This window comes from Melospiza georgiana, chromosome 18 (assembly GCF_028018845.1).
Source record: "Melospiza georgiana isolate bMelGeo1 chromosome 18, bMelGeo1.pri, whole genome shotgun sequence".
In the NCBI taxonomy this organism is placed as follows: domain Eukaryota; kingdom Metazoa; phylum Chordata; class Aves; order Passeriformes; family Passerellidae; genus Melospiza; species Melospiza georgiana.
In genome coordinates this window covers 3,598,218-3,621,447 of record NC_080447.1, presented here as the reverse complement: position 1 = coordinate 3,621,447, position 23,230 = coordinate 3,598,218, and the positions used below count along the sequence as shown (strand labels likewise).

Sequence of the window (23,230 nt, the reverse complement as noted above, 5' to 3'; positions counted from 1 at the left end):
TCAATGACTTATTTTCTCCTACAGAGTGAGACTGAGTAAAACAATTCAATTTTGCTGTTTTAAAGGATAAAACCAAAGTTTTCAGCCATCTTCTTCCCCCTGGTCCTTCAAATCCAAAGTTTGGATATGGGTGACTCTGTGTTTCCCCAGCCCCACTTCAAAGGCAGATATTCCACAGGCAGGGTGGGATTTGTGCCCTGGCACTGGCAGGGCATGAAACAAACCCAGCCTCATCCCTGAGAGCCTCCTGCACCCTCCTGGGGCTGACCCCGTTTGTGGAGCCAGTGCAATTTGTTTAAAAGGGGATTAAGGCTTCCTAAGTGATGGAAGATTACCCAGGGAGCAATGATTGGATTGCTAATGGAGCATCAGGGCTGGCAGTGGGTGCTGACAGAGTCCCAGGGCTCCTCAGAATGCAGAAATCACTCAGAGTTTGTTTGAGGGGAGTTTTTTTGCTGGGTTGGCTGCTCCAAGTGCTCCCAGGAAATAAATTGTTCCCTCAGTCCCAACCCACTCTGAACTCCCCCAAGGCACCAAGCAGGGGGAAATTCTCTGACAAGGAAGGAGCCTGAGCCCTCACACCTGCCCCAGCTCGTGTCCTGAAATGCTCCTGGCTGTGTCTGGTTCCTGTCACCTCGAGGATAACAAAAACATTTCCAGAGGCAGGAAGGGCCCAAATGCCACCCTGAGGCTCTTTCCTTAAAGAAAGAGACAGGGGAGGGAAGCCCTCCCTGTGCCTGGAACAGCTCAGGGCCATCAGCAACACAGCAGATCCATTTCTGAGCACCCAGTGTCCCCCAGTCCCAGCAGGGCTCCCACCTCAAGGATCTGGCTCCTATTCCCAGTGTCCCAAAGACAGAAGGACTCATCCCTCCCTTCCCTGAGTGCCCAGTCCAGCCCCCAGGGGTTAACTGGGAGCACTGGGCAGGTGCTGCTGCCATCTGATGCAAAGCTGGGCTAAAAAAAGGCAATTTTGGGTTGTGCTGCCAAGCAGAGCCCAGGATTGCCCAGGGATTTACCCAGCCTCAAATCCTCATTCAAGTGTTTGTGCCCATGGATCAGGGAGGTGGGATGGGAGTGAGGGTGGTGGAATAATGGAATCATGGAATCTCTAAGGCTGGAAAAGCCCTCTAAGATAATAAAATCCAAAAATTAACCCAGCACCACTAACCACACCCCAAAGTGCTGCAGCCATACCTTCTGGAAACTTCCAGGGAAAAGCAGAATCCTGCTGCTCTTCCCTCCTGCTCCTTCCTTCTTCTCTCTGCAGGGATTTGGGAACCAAACAAAACCAGGCAGGAACTTTTGAGTTTAGTAAAATCATTTATATACAGGATGGGTAATATTTACAATGTAATACTGATCCAAAAGGAACTAACAGGGAACACTGAGAGGAGAAGTGAGAACATTTTAACACACAGGAGTTAAACATGGGCACAGACTTGAGTTTCCAAAAGAAAATCCAGGAGTAATGACAGCAGAAGTTTGACATGTTGCTATTTCCAATCAAAATCTCTTTCACTAATCAGGTTCTCCTAATTTTAATAGATATAGAAAAGCTTCAAAAAATCAAATCACAGGAGAAGCCAGTTGTACAGAAAATTTTGAAAAGGTCAAATGATTTCAGACATTTTTCTTCACTTAAATAAAATTCTAAAAAAACCCCAAAACCCAACAACCTCCAGAGCTTTCCCACATATTTTTAGTGTTTGTACAAAGAAATTCTTCTTTGATCCCACACTTCCAGCTCAAGATATTTACAATATTCACAGTCTGCTACAAAGGATCAGTAGATTTATTACCAAGTCAAGCCTCAGAGAATCAAGACAAGGTGTCTTGCACTTGCTTCAACTGAAAAATCAACTAAACCCAGGAAGGAGAAAATCAAATGCTACTTTCAAACACATAAATGAATCCATTAAAGTTATTGAACTTTGAAATGTAAAACAGAACTTTTCCAAGAGTAAAAAAAATCAACTTTCTCATAGAAACAAAAGCATTTGACCTTGAGTCTTCAAATTGTGTTTTCTTAATCTGTCCCTCCTCCCTCTGCTTCAAATCAGGCTCTTATTATTTACCACAGACAAGAAAATGGAGATTAAATCCATCAAAAGCAGTTCCTTGTGGCAAAAGCCCTTGGAAATTTATACAGATGTTCCCACCTCAGGATCAGCAGCACTTGAGGGATGAAGAACAGGAGGAATCCTCTAACACACATCAGATCCCACCTTCCTCTCTGACTGCACTTCCAATAAATTCTGACTCCCAAAATCTGCCTGAGGATTTTCCTGCTGGGAGGGCAGAGTCACAAAGTGCTTTTGGAGGGGATTTTTTGCTCTGCCATTCAAACAAAGGTGATTTCCTTGTTTCCATCTCTATCTGCCACACTTGAAAGTTTCAATTCCTCAGAAAAAACATGGATTTCAAGTTCAAAATGAAACTATTTCAAGACATGACCTAGAATTAGAGCAAGGACAGAAATGCACATAACAGGGCTTGATGATACAGCCAAAAAAGTGACAAAAACTCTCAATTTTTGCTACTTCTCTTCAGTTTTCATCAAGAGGTCAGTGCACAAATATTCCAGGTAATGTCAGAGGTGTTTACAAACACTCCCTGCTCCCATCAGAGCATGGATAAGCAGGGACTGTTCTTACCCTGCACTGGAAAAAACTGTCCACAGGATTAGGGAAAGCTGACAGAGAACAGGAAACAAAACATCTCCTTCATGTAGAAAAAACAAGTCACTGTTTAGAAAATTGTATAGAAAGAGTCAGACACTGCTTTGCCATCCAGCTAAAGCTGCAAGGAAATTTTGGTATAGAAAAAGAGACAAAAAAAAAAAACCAAAAAACAACAAGGCTGGACTTTTGTAGGAGAGAACTGGGAGATTGATGGCTCAGGTTGGTCAATGTAAACCCAAAAATGGATGAGCTGTGAAAGACAACAACGTTCAGGAGTGGTCACTGAGGGCCCTGGGTTGGCACTTCAGTCTGCAGACCAAACTCAGCCGGTGTCTGCACGGATTTGGTACCAAAATAGCTCTATAAAAAGCCTCCGCCCGATCTTTGAAAGAAAGAGAAGCAGAAAAGGTAGAAAACTAGAACTATGTACAGATTCTTGCCATTGGTTTGCTTCATCAGGATTTAAAAAAGCAGCTTTTGGAGCCAATGTTCCAGACTAGAGAAAGAACCTGCCCTGGGGAGCAGGGAGCAGCCCTGCAGTTGTGGCTCCCCCAAGAAGGAGCTTGAAGGCATCAGAGATGAGAATTTGGGCTCCAGAGAAATCCCAGGGGTTCCCCAGAGCACTGGGAGCTCTGCCAAACAAGAGGACAACTCAAAACCCAAGCTTGGATCTTCTAGGAAGGAAAGAATGGGAATATCCCAAACAAACAAAGCCCAGGCTGGTCTCGGTCCATAGAAGATCCCACCATAGAAATTAAAAGAATTTGTGCATAAAGACTTGAACATTCTTCTGTTCTGCTCTTGGACAAGGTGAGAAAAAGAAGAGTTTTGTGCTGAATGGCTGATTCAGCCTTAAAAAAGCTCTGAGGAAGATGAGGAGAAAGAAAGAGAGGAGGTTAAGCCTTAAAGAAGGTCTGAGGGAGATGGGGAAGATGACAAAAGAAGAGAGTCACTGCTCAGAACTGAAAACTTCAGCAAGCACATGGGCCAGGCACCAAGCCAAACTGAAGGGTATTTAATTGATTTTTTCTCTACCTAAATTTAGAAATTCTCTACCTAAATTGGAATTTAGGTGCCAAGGGGAGCTGTGAATTTGCATTTCACAGCACTTGCTTCAAGTACTCACTGAGCAGGGCCTTGAGAAACTGTGGCTCTCCTTCTCATACAGTCACTGCAGGGGCTGGCTGTGGCAGGTGAAAGGCAGCTTCTGCAACTGGTTATTAAGAAAAAAAAATGGTTTTTAACAATAAAATCCACCCCATTTGTGGGGCTCATGATTAACAGTACATAAGTGATCATATATACCTCGAGGAACTGAGTTTTAAAAAAATATTACAGTACCAATGATTTTTTTTTTTTTGTATCTACAACTATACAGCATTTTCAAGCAGTATGGAAATTTAATGAAATAATTATGATTTATTAATTTACATAAAAATACTTTTTACAGTTAAAGAATAAATCTTAAATGGTAAAAAAAATAAGATTAAGAAGCTCCAGCTATTGAGAGTCGTGGGAATTTGTCTGCTCTTCGATCACTTGTTTGACAATTTCTGCCAGTTTTAGTCGATCCACTTTGTCTGTGAATCCTCTGCCTGGAAGGGGAAAAAAAACAAAAACAGGGAATCAGCTGGAGCTGGGCACAAGGAGGAAAGCAATCCCAGCTGGAATTAAACAATGGAATTGTTTGATTAATTAAGGAATCCCAATGGAATTAAACACAGACTTAGGGCAACAGCAGCACAGGATCCAAAAGGACTTAGAGACCATGGGAAAATGGAGCAATGAAAGATCTCAAAGAAAGTCAAGCAAACAGAAAAATGGAGCAATGAAAGATCTCAATGAAAGTCAAGCAAACAGAAAAATGGAGCAATGAAAGATCTCAATGAAAGTCAAGCAAACAGAACAGAGGAGGAAGCAGGATCAGCCCTTGTGAAGCTGAGTGATGCTCCTGGTCCCTCCCATCCATCAGCACCTGCTCCTGGGAACCACCTGAGCATCCCAAGGTGCCTGTCCTGGTTTTGTTCTGCTCCCCACCCAAACTGAGCTGACAGGGAGGAGCAGCCTCCAGCAGAAAGAGGGAATCAACAGCTGGATGGAAAGCAGCTCAACAGGTTCCTGAAAGGATCAGAGAATCCTGGAATGGTTGGAAAGGACCTTAAAAGTCATCTGGGCAGGGACACCTTCCACTATCCCAGGCTGCTCCAAGCCCTGTCCCACCCCTCCTTGGAGACTTCCAGGGATGAGGCAGCCACAGCTTCTCTGTCCAGGGCTCCCCACCCTCACAGGGAAGGTTTTTTGTATATATCCCATCTATCCCTGCCCTCAGACAGTTTAAAATTCCCCTTTCCATCACAATCCATTTGTGCTGTTACATTCCTGGTGCTTCAGAAAACTCAATCCTGACCACCCTCAAATAGAAATTTCAAAGCAACATTTTCACCCCCATTTTGGGAACACCAGTTCTGGCAGAAGGGATAAAACAATGTCAAACCCTAAATCAGCCCAAATCCAATAAACCTGGGGTTATTTCCATAGCAGGAGGTCTGTGTTCCACCCTCCCTGGGGGAGGGCAGGAATTCTCACCGTTCCAGCTGAAGCTCTGCAGGGTGTCCCGCAGCAATTTGCACTCCCTGTTGTATTTCCAGGCCTCCTGCATCACTTCATTCAACTTCTCATCTTCATTCTCTCCTGGTTGGGACAACAGAGGGACACAGGAGGTTTGGATTCAAACTGGGCAGTTATTCCTGCTGACCCCACATAAACCAGGAAATGGCCTTTAAAGCAAATATTCCTGTTTAAAAGTTCTTTTAACAGCTCTGCATGGCACTAAAATTCCACATGAACCCAAATCCCAGCTCAGAGGCTGCCCAGGACTTTTCTTCCTTCCTCACCACTGACACAGCCAGCCCCAAAGTGGGGGTCTTGCACATTTAGGAATAAAAGGTTCTTAAAAGTGGCAACCTTTACCAGCCTGTGGTAGAATGCACTGAGCAATCACATCTCTGAGCTTCTCCAGAGCCACGTTGGAGTCATTGCTTCCATTCTCAGGGTCATGGATGTAAACACCATCCTTTGGCTTGGTGCTGCACAAGAACAAGGGGGGAATAATTAGAATTTAACGAGCTCAAGCTCGTTACTTGTTGTGTAACTGCTGCAGTCTAACACAGCTCCTTCCCTCTCTGGGAAACTGGGAGGCAGGTTCAGCATTAATTATAATTCTTGTCCTATATTAAAAGGAGGAATATTCCTTTAAATTACTTCAAATGTAAAGGAATTTGAAGTAATTTAAAGGAATATTCCTTTAGGTATGAGGATAAATAAAATGTATGAGTCTATTTTTGAGAGTAATTCAAACAAAGAAAGAGAGACAGAGAGTTTACCTGACTTCTTCAGTAAATAAATGTTAGGATGAGGAAAAAATATCTTAAAATTTTTCTCCCAGTTTGCCTTATCTTACATGTGACCCATCATCCCAACAGGAATCTGTTCAATGCAGGAACAGGGCCAAACCTCCCTCCTGCCCTCACTGGCACATCTTAGCAAAAAAACCACACTGTGCCACTATGATTTGTCTGAGCAACACCAGAATTGTGTTAAACCACCACAGCTGAGCCTGTGCCATCCCCAAAGGCATTTCCCAGCCATCCCAGCTGGCTCCAGGTTGTCCCTGCCAGCCCAGCTCTGGAGTTACCCCAGGAGTTTCCGCTTGCGCAGGATCGGGTTGTTCACGGAGTGAAGGGGCTTCAGGCTCACTTTGAGGTCTTGGATTCTCATGTTTGCAAGTTGTTCTGCATGAGCCTGCTGGATCCCTGCCACCATGGCCTGCAAAGACAATGGACAGTGTTTGCCATGGGCAAAAAAAAAAAAAAAAGAGGCACCAAAATTTGGTTTATTTTGGAGATGTGTAAGAAAAATCAGGTTTGCATGAAGTGAGGTATGGTTACATCTAAAATCAGTGACAAAATATCCCTGGGGGAAACAGGACAAAGGATCATCTTCTCATGGGTCACAAGATTGACTGAAATGCTCTTTGAGCAGAAATGAAAGGAAACAAGGACTATTTGTTTAATTAGTGAGGTCATTGCTGTATGACCTCATAAAACATGGCAAAAAGAGCAAAGAGCTGTGGAAGATCCCTCAGGCTCTGCTTTCCACCATCAGCACATGGCTGCTTATCACACCAATCTGGGAGCATCTCCTTCAAGCCCAAATTTCACACTTTATTCCCATTTTAATTCCTGTTTCCATTTTCTCCCTATAATCTCAAGCTCTCCATAAACAGAAGAGAAGCTCCTTATCTGCATAACCCCACATCAAAAAAAGCCCTTCACCCATCCCAGAGCTCTCCTGCTCCTGTGTAACATTCCTGACCAAGTCACTGCTGCTCAGACCTTGTCCATCATCAGCTGGGCAGAGGGCAGGATGTTGTCCAGGGCCTCAGTGGAATTGAGCCAGGGATGGTCCAACACCCCCTCAATGGTCAGACGTTCCTCAGGCTTCACCTTCAGCAGCCTGGGGAGGAAAGAATAAATCCTTAAGGAGGAGTTTGGTGATTTAAATGCATTTAAGCATTTTCAAGGCTAAAAAATCAGCTTTGCCAAGAGCTCAAACTGCCTCATTTTGGGGCAAAATCTCAAAATCTGTCCCAGCTCCCTGAGCTTGCAGTGGTTTAATGCTGTCACAGCTCATCCAGGGCAAAGGAGGGTGCTAAAGGCATTCCTGGGGTACCCCTGTGCTGCTGAATTCCACAGCTGCAGCTCCCAGGTGGGAAATCACCTCCAGAGGAGCTGGAAATGATCCAGGCTGGCACTCCCTGGAAATGCTCTCCCCAGAACAGGTTACACTCATCCCAAGGACTCTGGGCATGGAAACTCTGCAGGATTCACTGCTCCCACCATGCCCTGAAAAGTCCTCAAGTCATGAACACCTTGGTTCCAGCCCCTCAAAACAAAAAACAACTGAAAACTCAATGAAATCAATTTTTTCTAGCATGAAACCCTGGAAAAAGGATTTGCAGATAAATTTGTGTTCTCGTGACGAGCACAACTAAATAAAAAAGCAGGAATTCCCACAGAGTGCTGACAAGTCATCCCAAAGTCTGAATGAGAATGGGAATGACTCCATGAGCCTGTCACACTTCCTCAGACAACTCCAGATCAGCTTCTTGGCTGCAGAGCACAATTGTTTAATGTACCAAGAAAGTGGAAATAACTTGTACAAAATGTCAGCAGCACCACGGGGGAGAGCAGAAATCCCACTTGCTGCCAAGCAGGTTGAGCTCACTTTTGATAGCAGCCACGTGCATTCCTTTTCCATGCATTTCCCAGATCCTAAGCCATTATCAAACCCTCATTAAGCCTGAGGTCAGAAATGAGCCTGGATCCATGGGACAACACCCTCAGAGCTGACTTCCATGGGAATTTTGGAAGACAATGAAACCTTTTGCCTGTGGAGTTTCTGTGTGAGAACAGAGCCGACCTTGTATCAAGAAAGTTAATTTAATGAAAGGTTGGGGGTTCTCCTGCACAGCTCTGAAAAGGTCCCAGCACCCTCTCCAAACAATGGAGAATTTACAGTACATCTCAGGAGCCAGTGACACTTTTAAATTACTTCCCCAACTGATTTTTTTTCCTATATATATTGCTTTTATTCTCTTAGCTCCTCTGATGCTGCAAAGGCAGTAAGTCTTTTTCAAAAATCAGTGAGGTCAAGCCCAAATCAGTGCCACATTCTTGCTCCCAAACAGACCAAGTCTTTGAAACACTCCCAGCTGAGGGATGTGCCCTGCATGGAAAACAGGCTCCATTAGCATTGGAATAAAACATCCATGCAAAACCTTATCTGAGCCTGGCACCTCATGGCAGATCTTCATCTCCCTCCCCATCTTCCTGCCTGACTCTTTTTAGGCTCTGTATGATGTGCACAGGGCTTTAGGGGACAGATTTACCACATCCCATTGAAGGCACTTGATTTTCACAGGAATTCAAATGTTATCCCAGGAAATCTGTGTTATCCTGAAACCCTTCAGTGCTCCCACTCCCCTTGAAGACTCAATACACAATTCACCCCAACAAAAGAGACATCAACATTAAACACTTGGACAGGGGGAAAAATAAAATTAAAAAAATTCCCAGACTTGGTTTATGCTGAATGTAACAGAGAATTTGGCAGCTGGATGAGCTGCAGACAACCCTCACTGCTGGGACAAGGCACTTCCAGGAGCTTTTCCACTTCCTTACCATGGAACCATTCCAATTCCTTAACAAAGCACACAGCAACAGCAGAGTTTCCTCAAGGACTCACTTTCTGACAATGTCTTTTGCCATTTCTGAGATCTGGCTCCACTCCTCCTCTGGGAACTCGAAGCTTCCTGTCATGATCTTTTTCCTCATGTCCTTGGGAATCGTCCGGCTGTGGTGCTTGGAGTAGAAGGGGGGGTACCCACACAGCATCACGTAGATAATCACCCCCAGGGACCACAGGTCACAGCTCTGCAAGCAGGGAAAGGGTCCACTGTCACTCTGGGCAGCACTTTGTAATAAATAATGGGGGAGTTCTGATAAAAGTTCTGTGTGATTCCCTAAGGGAACAGAACCAGCTCAGATCCACCTTTGTGATAAATGTGGCTGCTGGGACAAGGCAGCTCCAAGCTGAACAAATTGCAGTTGTTGGGAATTGTCTGGGACAGCCAGAGCTGCAGAAGTGTGAGAGGTTTATTGTCACAGAAAGGATTTTATGAAAAATCCTTTTCTTAGGATTTTTTTCTCCTGAGAAGCTGAGAGACCTCAGCAATGAAATGTAAACATTGATTATCTGCTGCTGTGGAATGCAACAGGTGCATCTGGGATTGGTCTCATGTGGTTGTTACTAATTAATGGCAAATCACAACCCAGCTGTCTCAGACTGAGAATCACAAGATTTTATCATCATTCCTTTCTTTGCCTTTCGATGAAATCCTTTCTTCCATTCTTTTAGTACAGTTCTAATATAATATATATGATAAAATAATAAATCAGCCTTCTGAAACATGGAGTCAGATCCTCTTTTCCCTCTTCCTGGGAGCCCTGTGAACACCACCACAGTTTATTGCTTTGTGGATAAATGTGGCTGCTGGGACAAGGCAGCTCCAAGCTGAACAACTCCCAGGTGCTTGGGAATTGTCTGGGAACAGCCAAGGCTGCAGAGGTGTGAGAGGCTTATTGCATGTCTCAGGATATCTGAATCCTATCCCCAATCCTGAATCCTACCCCCAATCCTGAATCCTACCCCCAATCCTGAGTCCCACCCCCAATCCCATAAAAGAATCCAGTTGTTTACAATGGGAGGCTGAAAATACAACAACAATCCAAGAAAGTAACAGCAGGGAAATGGAATCAGAGCTGTCTGTGGGGGCAGCCAGGGACAGGACAGACTGCCATGGAAGGACAGAGCACCTGGAAGCTCTCAGTGCCCATTCTGGGCAGGCAGGTGAGTGCCAGGTGCTGCTTTTGAACAATCACACCTGAGGACAAGGCCCTTCCCTCAGCAGCTCTGTCACCCAGAGCAATTCTTCACATGGAACATGGAAAGAAAATCCCTCCCACCTTGGAAATCCCAAATGGGCAAGAGAGGGAAGAAGAAACTCCACATGCAAACACTACTGGCCCATTCTAAGGAGTTGAGAAACAGAATTGTCTGCTACAGTCACCAACCTGGCTCTGCAGGATGGAGAGAAGCAGTCAGAGCCCTGAGGAAGGCAGATTTGTGATGCAGAGTAATTAATAATTGCTTTGATTTTCTCTGTGAGGCTACTAAATGCTAACACTGCATATCAAATAACCATCCCTAGAACTGCAATCAGGGCAGATCCTTACACTGGGATCCCAAACCAAAAAACTTGAATTAAAATTGACACTCAGTGGTTCAAGCACTGCTCAGCCAGCAGGAGACAGTGATGATAATAAGGAGGAAAACATTTTGGAATGCCCAAAAAGGATTATATGACCTTTCAGGACATTTCCTGCCATGTTTTTGCCAAGATTCCAGCAGCTACACAATAAATTCTTGGTTGTTTTCCACAAGATCCAGGTAGAGAGCAGTTCCTGGCACAGCTGCCTGAACAAGAAATGCTGTGCACATCCAGAAACTCTGGCAGCAGCAAAGAGATTCCCTTTGAACAGAGCTGACAGAACTTCCCTCATGGCCTCACTCCAGCTGAGTCCTTCTACTCTCCAAAATCTTGTTCATATTTAGTGCTCCTTAACAGCATTTGTATACTTATCCCCCCTTCATTAGAGGATCATTAATTAGGTTTGCACTAAATGTGCATTTCATTATTTGCTCTATCAGAAGCACCAGAGGGGTGGGGAAGACTTTTAAAGATCTTTCCCAGCTCACCTTGTTGTAGGTGTAAGGGGTTGGAGAGGTGGGGATAATACCAGACTTTTCCTTCTGATGTCTTCTTTGTGCCTCCAATACCTGGTGAGATGGGAAATAAAAACAAAGAAAAATCCATTTCTGAACAGGCAGCACAACCAGCAAATCCAAAGATTCCTGATCATTTTCTATTCAGGAAATTTATTCCAGCTACTGAAGACTACCAAAGTCCAGTTTTTCTCCCTGAGAAAGGCTGGAGCTTTCTACATGGGGAAAATACTAAAATATTTAATATTTTAGCACTGAAATCTCCAGTTCTGCCTGAATTAAACACTTGCTCAGAACCTCCAACCCCTCCATGCTTGGAACCAGAACCTGAGGTGTGTCTGGAGGGTAACCCCAGCTCAGAGCTGTCCCTTTGTGCCTCTCCCAGCACAAATCCCACCAAATGTGTCCCTTCTGACCCAGTCTGTGGGTTGGGGTTGCAGGGAGCCCCAAAAGGCTCCAGCTGGGAAGGAATTTGATGAATTTTCAGGGCGTGCTCTGATCTCTGAATTGCCTTTCCCAGTGATTAAAGGCAGCCCAGCACTGCAATTAAATCTCCATCTGCAGCTGCTTTTCATTTTCTCCAGGATCCAACACAAAGGACAGGAGAGGGGGGAAGCAGCACAAAGAGCAGCCTGTGTGTAATTACAGGTGTAATTACAGGTTGTGTTTAATGACACAGGGGCCAGCCAGGGTGCCCAGGTACCAACCCTCTGCCACTGCCCTTTGGGAGCAACCTTTTCAAAACCTTTTCCTTCCAACCAAGTCCTTTTTAATGGAATCTTGAATGAGCTTCAGCTGGAAGGAGGATGGCAAAGCAGGGATTTCTCCAAAGCAGCTGCTTTAATACAGCTAAAGGCCAATTATCACCATCAGTGCTGAGCAATCTGGGAAATTTGCCTTATCAACAGATTCCTGTGGCAGCTCCAGAGTAGAGGAATTTCTGGAAGATTCCTGCACTCAGAGCCCTTCCAGGACAGCAAAGGGGTTAAGTGATGTGGATATGGAGGTTCAGGCAGTAAATGATTCCCCTTTAGCCCAGAGCAGGAGCTGGTTGTTACCTGAGGTGCTACATAATAGGGAGTGAACTGGGGTGTCATCAAGTCACCTTGGTCTACTTTGGCAAACCCAAAGTCACACAATTTAACAGGTGCATCCTAAAACAAGGAGAAGAGGCTTTATTAGATAAATCTCATTAAATCAGCTTTTCTAACACAGAATTCTCCCCCTGTCCTCATCTCACCTTTCCCAAACATTGTGTTTATACCCTCACACTCCCCTAGGCAGCTGAAAGGTCACAAATTGACCTTTCAAACCAAGGTTTTGCTTTTCTGGGTGCTCTGGGCCCCCTCAGGGATTGGGAAAGCACTTGAGGCCCTTCTAGGGGGATCCCTGCATATCCAGACTGGTGGTGAGCAGGAGACACAAAGAATTGTTTGGATCTATCAAAGATCTCTAGGCAGAGGTCAGAACATCCTGATGAGGGGGCAGAGCTGGATTGTGTTCATGTGGAGAACCTGACTCAAATTTAACAGCAGCAGCAGCAGGGACTCACTGCCCTGCAAGGAGATCAGGGGGTGGGAAAGCACCAAGTCCATCCTGGTGATTCAATTTGCAATTGAATTGAATTAAATTGAAATCTGCATTTGAAAATTCAATTCCATTACAATTTTTTTCAATTCTGTCACCAAAACATTCATGTCATTTTACCACCACCCTGAGATTCACCCTTGAGCCACTTCACAGAATTCAGCAGCAGAAGAATTGCAAATGTTGATCTTACCAGAGAGTTATCCTTGAAGAGGAGATTCTCAGGCTTGAGGTCTCTGTGTGCAATGTTCAGTGAGTGGCAATGCTGCAAAGCCAAAGCTATCTGGAAAAGGGCACAATAAATCAGCTACAATCACTGACCTCCTCCTGCAGCCTGGAGATTCATTTCAGCTTTACAAAGCACATTTCCAACCCCAAATATTTTAAGTGGAGTTCTCCTTTAGGACAAGCCTGACCCAGCTGGGACATGAATCCCACAGAAAACAAAATCCAGGCTGGCCTGGGCTTCCCAACCTCCTCCTTTTGGGAACTCAAGGCACTGAGAGCCCCCCAGAGTGAAGCAGGAGGTGCCAGTGCCCCTTCCCTGCTGTGCCAGGGCTCCAGGGTGCTGCCCCTGCCCAGCAGGGAGTTCTGGTTTCAGCATTCCAGGGAATCTGCAGATCCAACCCTCAGGCAGTTTTATTCTTTCATTTTGGATGGTGCTGCCTGCCCTTCAGTCATTCTGGGGATATCCCACAGAATTGTTTCAAGGATGCTTTGGGAACCTGCAATCCAGGCAGGAAAAGCTGCAGGGACTGCACATTTCCAAGTGCAATTCATTTCAAGAAAAGTCAAATATAAATATTTAATCAGCATTCCTGAGACAGAAGTGAGGCACAGGCTCACAACCCTTATTTGGAAATATCTGTAGGATCCTTCCCAAGTTTAGAGCCCTTAAAAACCTCCAAATTACTGTCACAAGAGAACTTCACTGATAACTCAGCTCAGCAATAAATACAAACACATTCCCAGAGATAAATACAACAAACACATTCCACATTCCCTTAAAAATGAGGCAGTGCTGTGAAAAGCTTGAACCATTCCTGGGTACAAGACAAGGATAAAGAAGCACCAGAGAAAAGAATTTCACATTTCAAACTTCCTTTCTATGAACATTAAAGCAAAGAGTTACTTGAGACATGAATGACCCAAGTGTACACACAGAATTCAAACCAAAGTCTTGATTTCTGGTAAAGTTTTACAAGTTTTCCCCACCATGTCAAAAAAATCAAACAGGCCAAAGGATGTCAAACAAACTGTCAAGAATAATTCTGTACTTCCACCTCATTTCTTTGTTGGATGAGACCAAAAAGTACCAGCACAATGAGCATTTCATTAGAAACAAATCAAAGCACAAAAGTAACACAATTTTTTTGCCCCAAGTTCAGATATTCTGAGAGGAACTGGGAATCCCAGCACTGAATTCCACAGAGATCCTTCTGAGAGTCCCACCAGCAACAAAAAATCCTGATGGACACCAAAACCCCCTGCAGAAAGCACCATGGAGGTTATAAAATCATTCAGGAGTGAGCTGGGAGAGAAAGGGTGAAGGAACAAACAGACACAAAATCAGGACAAACAGACACATTCCTTGGGATCTTCCAGGAATTCCACAGCCCAAGCCCAGAACCCAGCCTGAAAACCCCTGGCCCAGAGGAGAGAAATGCCAAGGGGGTCATGGAGGTTCCAGAGCTCAGGAGTCCTGCTGGAGGCAACACTTTTAGGACAAGAAGAATGACAAAATCCTCTTGCAAGTCTTCTCTAGAGCAGGTGTGGAAAAGCAAAGTTAAGCACAGCAGACCCAGAGAACAAGCCCACACCTTCAATCCTTTATTCCTAATAAAGCTTGGGCATTGTCACTTATAACAAAGCAGGCAATGATCATCGGATCAGAACTGAGGAAATCTTTGAATTCATCCTTTTTCCCCACCCTTCCAGCCCCAGGAATTGTCCCTACTTTAGCCAGAGCATGATGGATTTGCTGGGACAGGGGGTGACTTGCCTGCTTTGTTACTTGGCTCGCTTGCTTCTCAGTAAAGTGCCGGTGCTGGCTGATTCTGTGGAAGAGCTCTCCCCCTTCCATCATCTCCATTACAATTAGGAGCCGAGCCCTGTTCAAAAGCATTTCATGTTGTTACATTAAAAAAATCATCCAAAAGAACAGAATTGCTAAGCTAAGAATGCATATTTCACACAAACACTGCTTTCGGGGCTGTTTTGGCGAGTTTAAAATCCTCGGGATTTTCTGGCTCCCAGGAATCTCCAGTTTGCTCCTCCTGCTGGGCTCCCACACCCAGCTCCAGCCTGGATGGAGCTGGAAGCCATGTGGACACTCTGCCCTCAAGGATTGCACAGCACCTGGATGGTTTTGAGTCTGGATCCCCCAATATTTTAATTTACAGCTTTACAAAAGAACAGAATTGCTAAGCTAAGAATGCACATTTCACACAAACACTGCTTTTGGGGCAATTTTGCTGCTGTTGTTTTGCCTTCCAGTCTAAAATCCTCAGGATTTTCTGGCTCCCAGGAATCTCCAGTTTGCTCCTCCTGCTGTGTTCCCACATCCAGCTGGAACAAACTGGACTTGGATCCATCCAGGAAGCCATGTGGACACTCTGCCCTCAAGGATTACACAGCACCTGGATGGTTTTGAGTTTGAATTCCCCATGATTTTAATTTACAGCTTTACCAAAAGAAGAACAGCTAAGCTAAGAATGCATATTTCACACAAACATTGCTTTTCTCTGCTGCTTTTGGGGCAATTTTGGTGCTGTCCAAGTCTACACTCCTCAGGATTTTCTGGAATCTCCAGTTTGCTCCTCCTGCCATCTTCCTGGCTCCCACATCCAGCTGGAACAAACTGGACATGGATAAATCCAGGAAGCCATGTGGACACTCTGCCCTCAAGGATTACACAGCACCTGGATGGTTTTGAGTCTGGATCCCCCATTATTTTAATTTACAGCTTTACTGCCATAATTATGAAGGATAAAAAATAAGAAGGTGGAGATCAGGGCTGCCAGATCCTCAAGGAAATAACTCCCAGTTCCCACCACACAGCAAAATCAGCTACACCAGAGCCTAAGACAGGTCTCAGCTCTTTCATTCTCCCAGCTCTGATGATTTTCTCCACTAAGATCCTATCAGAAGACAATATTTTTATACACACAACAAAAAAATATCGCTCTGCTCCATGTTTTCCTGTGTTCATTTTAAGCAGGACAATGCCTTGAGAGTTTTCAGGGCTGAATTTCATATTTTTAGAAACAACTCTTTCACACAATGCAGACTGAATCAATGGAAAACCTAAAACAATGGAGATGCATTCAACACAGGGAATAAAGGAGGCAAAATAATTTAAACACACAAAAGTCAGGGAAAAAAAAAAAACAAAAGAGCTGCTTGGTCTGCAGGATAATTATTACACCTGGGACCCCCTTGAAATAATAATTTTGTGATTAAAACCAAAGCAAAGCAAAGCAAACTCCACTATACCTTGGGCTAAACATGGAAAAGAAGCTGTGGGAGTGAATCCCCCTGTGCAACCTTACCTGGGGCTGGATTCATGTGGGAACTGCACACTGTTAGCATAAACTTCAATTATTTGAACAATATTGGGATGTGTTGCACACATCATGTGCAGACGTACCTTGAAGAGAAGGGAAGAACTGTTACTGCACACAGGGACAGGCACTGAGGGGAAAAACACCCCAAATTTGGGGCAGATTGTGGGATCCCACACAGAGCTCTGGGAAAAGCTCAGTTTTGGGAGGGTTGTACAGAAATTTAGACAGAAACAGCTTTAAGAGTAATGTAGTGTTTCAATGGAAGTGAAAATGAATGAATAAACCCCAAAATTCCATCGTGTGGAATGAATAAACCCCAAAATTCCATCACCTGGAATGAACAAACCCCAAAATTCCATCGTGTGGAATGAACAAACCCCAAAATTCCATCGTGTGGAATGAACAAACCCCAAAATTGCAACATCTGCAATGAACAAACCCCAAAATTCCATCGTGTGGAATGAACAAACCCCAAAATTCCATTGTGTGGAATGAACAAACCCCACTTTAAAACTCCCTGGGCTGTTCAATCAAGCCAAATCTTGGTGATTTTTGGACACAGATGATTTTTATGGGCATTTTAAAGGAGAATTTGCTCAATAATAAGAAATTAAGTTGCTCAAACCTCAAGGACAATAAATCCTTCTTTCAATTCCCCACAGTGCCCATCATCCCACAGACTGACAAGTTTGGCACCTCAGGAATTCCCAACCTGTGTCAGGAGCTGCTTTAGGTCCTGGCACATGGAAAAAAATCCATTTCCAGAACAACTTGAAGCATTCTTGGAGCAGTGGCAACAAAATTCCCTCTCAAACTGGTTCTGTTCCATTACAGGCAGAAGAACAGCTTGAATTAATTAAAAACCCCAATTAATTAAAAATAAAACTCTGGATGCACAGCCAGCACACGGGGGTTTGGTGGTGGGGTTTTGATGTTTAAAACATCCCCAAACTTTCAAAAATTGAAGTTTTTTTGAGGAGAGAAAAGCAGGAACTGTACCTCATTTCGAGCTTTTGGACGATCGAGGAGGATTTTCAGTGCAAAGCGTTCCTGGGAGGATTTTTTCATGCAGACTCTGGGATTACAGCAACAAAATCATTCAGTCAGCAAGGAGGTTCAAAAGAGACACCTGAAGTGATTGATTTGGAGCTCTGAGTTTGCTCTCCACGTGGGAATTGCCAGGAATGGCCCCAAGTCTGGGATACAGCCCAGCTCTCACCCTAAATTCAGCCCCAAGAGAGATTTGGGATGGAAATAACCCAAAGCACACCTGAACACCCCCAGGGATGCTGGAATAAATGAAATATTTGGGATAGATAAAGTGGTTTGAGAAGGAAATTCTCTTTTTGGGTGAATTTTTTCTCTTTTCCCCCCTCATTTAACAACTGAGGAAAGGACCCATGTTTGAAGAGCAAAAAAAGCACAAAATGAATGTTTGAATGAAACAACCCAGAAAAGGATGAGGAGAAGCCAGACAGGAAGATAAATGATGGGAAAGACAAAGGGAGCACCCAGAACAGCACACAGAGGTTTTCCAGCCCAAATTCCCATTTTCTGAGGGGAGAGGCTTTGCTGGAAAAGTGTTTTCCTTCCCAGAAATCATGCAGGGGTGAGAAATCCATGAGGAGCAGGGCTGGGATGCAAAGGGAAAGGAAAAGATGGAAAAACAAGTGGGAAAGGGGACTCGGGAGGAATTTCTGTTTCCATTATTCCACTATCAACTCCTGCTCCTGCCTGGCTGTGGGAACTGAAGGGAACGATCAAGGAGGATTTTCAGTGCAAAGGATTCTTGGGAGGATTTTTTCTGAGGGGAGAGGTTTTGTTAGAAAAGTGTTTTCCTCTCCAGAAATCATGCAGGGGTGAGAAATCCATGAGGAGCAAGGCTGGGATGCAAAGGGAAAGGAAAAGATGGAAAAACAAGTGGGAAAGCAGGGAAGGGAGGATCAGGAGGAATTTCTGTTTTCATTATTCCACTATCAACTCCTGCTCCTGCCTGGCTGTGGGAACTGAGGAGAACAATCAAGGAGGATTTTCAGTGCAAAGAGTTCTTGGAAGGATTTTTTCTGAGGGGAGAGGTTTTGCTGGAAAAGTGTTTTCCTTCCCAGAAATCATCCAGGGGTGAGAAATCCATGAGGAGCAGAGCTGGGATGCAAAGGGAAAGGAAAAGATGGAAAAACAAGTGGGAAAGCAGGGAAGGGAGGATCAGGAGAAATTTCTGTTCTCATTATTCCAAACCAACTCCTGCTCCTGCCTGGCTGTGGGAACACAGAGCACAGAGAAAGGATGATCATTTTTCCTCCCAAATTCCCCCCCAAAAATACAAAATCCCTCCTGCACAACCCACATGGGGCACAGGAATCTGTTGGTTTGAATTTTCCATGAATCCCATCAGCATTTTTAGTAAAATACTCACTGACTCCTCCCTTACCTGACAGGCCCACTGATGCCAGCTCCCAGCTTCTGAGTCCAGTTTATGTTGTATTCCTCTAAAATGGAGGTTTCCTGGTCAATAAATACATAATAAATACAATTATTACAGCTTTTCCCAAAAAAAAAAAAAAAAACAAAACAAAAAACAACTCAGCAAATCTGAGTGCTAAAGTGCGCGGTGGGGAGTTTGCTTTCCTGAAGAAAATTAAACATAAATATAAAATATATTTATAAATATAAGATGACAATATAAATGGAATATAAATATAGATATAAAGATGAATATAAATATAAAATAAATATAAAATTAAATTTTATATGCTGCACATTTTAAATTTGGATGCCAACCTTCATCCCAAAGCAGCTTTATAACTCAGAGGTAAAATGAATAATTAATGGTAAAGAAACACCATGTTCACTCTTTTCCAACCTTAAAATTCCATGATTTTGATCCTAAACAGCTGAAAATGCTTTAAAAGCACCAAATGTGTTTAAAAACATCCAAGTGTTTCAGCTGGATTTCATGGGGATGGAATTCCTGGAATATCCAAAATTCCAGGAATCTGAAACTTCTGATGAATAACCTGAATTTTCAGTGGGATAATGATGTGAAATATCCAGAATTCCAGCAAAGTTTCACAGCTCCACGTGGAGCAGCAGCAAAATTCTCTCTCAACAAGGCTGAGCCAAGAATTTGGGAATTAACCCAGAAGGATGGGATGGCCAGGGCCTGGAAAAGCAGAATTCCCAAGGGAAAAGCAGAATTCCATGGCGAAAGGAGAATTCCCACAAGAGAAGCAGAATTTTCAGGGGGAAAGCAGAATTCTCAAAGGAGAAGGAAAATTCCCAAAGGAAAGGCAGAATTCCCAAAGGAAAATCAGAATCCCCAAAGGAGAAGCAGAATTACAAAAGGAAAAGCAGAATTACAAAAGGAAAAGCAGAATTCCATGAGGAGAAGCAGAATTTTCAGAGGAAAAACAGAATTCCCAAAGGTAAAACAGAATTCCCAAAAGGAAAAGGAGAATCCTCAAAGGAAAAGCAGAATTACCACAGGAAAAGCAGAATTCTCAGGGGAAAAGGAGAATTCCCACAGGAGAAGCAGAATTCCCAAAAGAAAAGCAAAAATTCCCAGAGGAAAAGCAGAATTCCATGAGGAGAAGCAGAATTCCAAAATGAAAAGCAGAATTCCCAGGGGAGAATCAGAATTCTCAGGGGGAAAAGCAGAATTCCCAGGGGAAAGGAGAATTCCCAAAGGAAAAGCAAAATTCCCAGAGGAAAAAGCAGAATTCCATGAGGAGAAGCAGAATTCTCAGGGGAAAAAGCAGAATTCCTAAAGGAAAAGCAGAATTCCCCAAAGGAAAAGCAGATTTCCCACGTGAGAAGCAGAATTCCAAAAAGAAAAGCTGAATTCCAAAGGAGAAGGAGAATTCCCAAAGGAGAAGGAGAATTCTCAGGGGAAAATGAGAATTTCAAAATCAGAATCCCCAAAGAAGAAGCAGAATTTCCAGAGGAAAAGCTCAATTCCAAAAGGAGAAGCTGAATTCCCAGGGGAAAAGCAGAATTCCATCGGGAGAAGCAGAATTCCTAAAAGAAAAGCAGAATTCCTAAAGGAAAAGCAGAATTTCCTAAAGGAAAAGCAGAATTCTCAGGGGAAAAGCAGAATTCCCAAAGGAAAAGCAGAATTTCCACAGGAAAAGCAGAATTTCCACAGGAAAAGCAGAATTCTCAGGGGAAAAGGAGAGTTCCCAAAGGAAAAGTAGATTTCCCACAGGAGAAGCAGATTTCCCAAAGAAAAAGCAAAATTCCCAAAGGAAAAGCAGAAATCCCAAAAGGAAAAGCAGAAATCCCAAATGAGAATTCTCAGGGGAAAAAGATAATTTCAAAAGCAGAATTCCCAAAAGAAAAGCAGAATTCTCAAAGGAGAAGCTGAGTTCCAAAAAGAAAAGCAGAATTCCCAAAAAGAAAAGCAGAATTTCCAGGGGAAAAGCAGAATTCCCAGGAGAAAAGCAGAATTCCAAAGAGAAAAGCAGAATTCCCAAAAGGAAAAGCAGAATTATCAAGGGAGAACCAGAACTCCCAGAGGAAAAACAGAATTCCAAAAGCAAAAGCAGAATTCCCAGAGCTCTCCCAGCCCAGCTCTGCTCAGGACTCTTCCAACCCCACTGCAGATCTGTGGGATTAAGGGGTTTTTTACCAGCACACCCCAAAAAAGCCTTTATTCCTCACACAAACCCCAATTTGTGGGATTTTCTGTCCCAGAAATTGGAAACTGAGAGGTGTTTATAAACATTTATTCCATTTTCAGTCTCATGTGAAGTGTGAAACATTTCAGGTGTCACAATTCACACCAGCACAATCAGAAGCCAATTATTTTTAATTTAATTTTTCATTTTTTAAATTAAAATACATGATCAGCATTTCTTGGCCTATCAGCTTTTACCACTCCGTGCTGTAAATAATCTAAAATTAATGTATCGTGTAAATAATGTACAATGTAAATAATCCTGTGGAGTAATTTGTTATTTTAATAAATTAAGTAATTTTAGTTATTTTAGTAATTAGGACCTTGTGAGTCCTAATATAATCCAACTTTCATAGTTCTATTTCTCCAAAGTATTTAGGGTTTTTATGCAAGGCTGTCCTTAAATTTATTTCTGAATTTATTTAAATTTCTCAGCATTTGTCCTGTTCCATGGCATTTCTAAGCCAGAATTTTTAATTTCAAGGTTTGCCTTTAGATGCACATTGCGTAAACCTTCTATCATGTTTTAAAAGCATTTACAAACCTATTTAAAACCATTTAAAAACCTATTTTTTTACAGATATTGATGGTAAATAGGTTGGAAATTTGGAGTTTTGGGAGTCCAGGATGCTGCTGGGACAAACTGGATGGAATCAGAGAAAAATTCCATCCTGGGGAATTCCAGCTCCTGCTCCTCCAACCTCTCCTCAATCCCCAAATCTGGAAATAAATCCTGTCCTAAATCCCAGAACAACCAAACCTGAGCTAAACCAAGCAAAAAAAATCTGCATAAAATATAAAATAATGAATACTTATTAAAATACTAAAGATTATTAAAGTATTAAATGATACAAGTTTAATTTATTCAGGGTTTAGAAAGAAGGGGCAGAAATCCCAGTGGATCAGAGGAATTTGGGGTTTTCAGGAGGAGCTCAGAGAAACTTCTGGGATATTTAAATCAGATAATTTACGGACATTAAATTTGTGGTTTAGGGACATTAATTTTGTGATTTAGGGACATTATTTTGTGCTTTATGAATATTAATCCGGGAAAGGGGAACAAAGCTGGGGAAGGAGGATTTGGACAAAAGGAATTTGGAATTGTGCCATGAGGGCATTGGGGAGAACCCTCAGGATAAGGAAGAAAATAAAAACCCCAAAAAACTTCACATCCGAGTCGGGATCAGCTCCGTTGGGTGAAGGGAATTGGAGCAGGGACAGATCGGGACCAAGCCCGCGTCCAGAAGAGCGGAACGAGCGCGGCACTAATTAACATAATAATGAGCCCCTCATTAACCAGCAGCGCTAATTAATGAGCGAACACCGCAACTCGCGGCCGGCGAGCACCAATCCCTCCGCTCCCCAAAAACACAAACACCACAAACTTCAGCTCCTCGCTGCGCGGGATCCCGAGCGAACCCCCCGGGACGAAGCGCCCCGAAATCCGCCCCGCCGCCAACCTTGATCGTCCGCTCCATGTCGTGATCGTGCGACATCGCCCCGCGGGGCGCGGCGGGCCCGGCGCCGCCTCAGGCAAGGCGCAGCCCCGCTGGAGCCTTTGTGCCGCCGCCGCTCCGCCTCATGCCCGGCCGGGCGGGCCGCGGGTGCGGCGCGGGGAGGGCGCGGGGCCCGCGCGGAGCCGCCGCTCAACCGGGAGGAGCCGCCCGGGAGCCGGACATCGCCGGAGCCCCCGCCGGGCAGCCCCGCCGGACTGCGCGGGCGGCCGCGGCGGCGCTGCCGACGCTAAGGGAGGTACGGAAGGATGGAGCGGGATCGCCGCGCCCGCCCCGCGCCCGCCGCCGGGTTTTGGGAGCCGCCGTCACGGCGCTGGAGCGGTTTGCAGGCGGCTGAGGGCAGCTCTAAAAGCGCGACGGCAAGGGGAAAGACCCCGCGGGGCTTTCGACATAGGCGACGCTTTGTGATGACGTTATAATCACCGCGCCTCCGGGGGCGGAGCGAAGTGAGGTAGCTCCGCCCCTAAGCGGAGGGGCGGGACAAAGCGAAGTCTCGCGATATCTCGGTGGGCGGGACCTACCGGAGGGAATTGCCGCCCGTCGGGTCCGGGAGGTCTCGCGAGAACTCGGCGCGCCCGCCGGGCTGAGGGGACGGGTGGCTCCAAGTCTCGCGAGATCTGAGGGAAATGGCCGCCCTCGGGGCCGTGAGGGGAAGCGGCGATGAAGGAGCTGCTCTGTGCCCTCCGCTCCTCCCAGACATCACAGCATGGCCGTGCCTCCCGGGGCAGCCTCACCGCCCTCACTCAGGCCCAAACACCCCTCGCTCCTCCAGCCAAGCAGCAGCTGGAATGTCCCTGTCAC

At 44.6% G+C, this 23,230-nt stretch overlaps 1 protein-coding gene across 4 annotated transcripts; it reads right to left on the bottom strand.

The window, feature by feature from the left end:
- Window positions 1-1,320: 1,320 nt before the first annotated feature.
- MAPKAPK5 (MAPK activated protein kinase 5) lies at window positions 1,321-22,475 on the bottom strand. 4 transcript variants are annotated; one of them, XM_058037069.1, is made up of 14 exons: window positions 22,376-22,475; window positions 18,672-18,745; window positions 17,243-17,318; window positions 16,229-16,326; window positions 14,676-14,788; window positions 12,871-12,956; window positions 12,149-12,244; window positions 11,064-11,144; window positions 8,991-9,178; window positions 7,079-7,199; window positions 6,379-6,509; window positions 5,649-5,770; window positions 5,271-5,375; window positions 1,321-4,279 (listed from the first exon to the last, which is right to left on the bottom strand). In XM_058037069.1, exons 1-14 carry the CDS (start codon window positions 22,409-22,411, stop codon window positions 4,185-4,187), a joined length of 1,422 nt encoding a protein of 473 aa, XP_057893052.1. In that variant the 5' UTR covers window positions 22,412-22,475; the 3' UTR covers window positions 1,321-4,184. The 4 variants fall into 4 exon arrangements, with proteins under 4 accessions (XP_057893052.1, XP_057893051.1, XP_057893053.1 ...); XM_058037068.1 differs by having other exon boundaries at window positions 12,871-12,960; window positions 14,680-14,788; XM_058037070.1 differs by having other exon boundaries at window positions 5,655-5,770; window positions 12,871-12,960; window positions 14,680-14,788.
- Window positions 22,476-23,230: the final 755 nt, after the last annotated feature.

Bases quoted from the DNA above. Each gene is read 5' to 3' on its own strand.
- MAPKAPK5 (XM_058037069.1), bottom strand. From the start codon at position 22,411: ATGTCGCACGATCACGACATGGAGCGGACGATCAAG. The intron at 16,327-17,242 runs GTACAGTTCCTG...CTTCTCTTCAAG, and splicing joins GTCCAAAAGCTCGAAATGAG to GTACGTCTGCACATGATGTG. The intron at 5,376-5,648 runs GTTGCCACTTTT...TGTCCCAACCAG, and splicing joins TCTACCACAGGCTGGTAAAG to GAGAGAATGAAGATGAGAAG.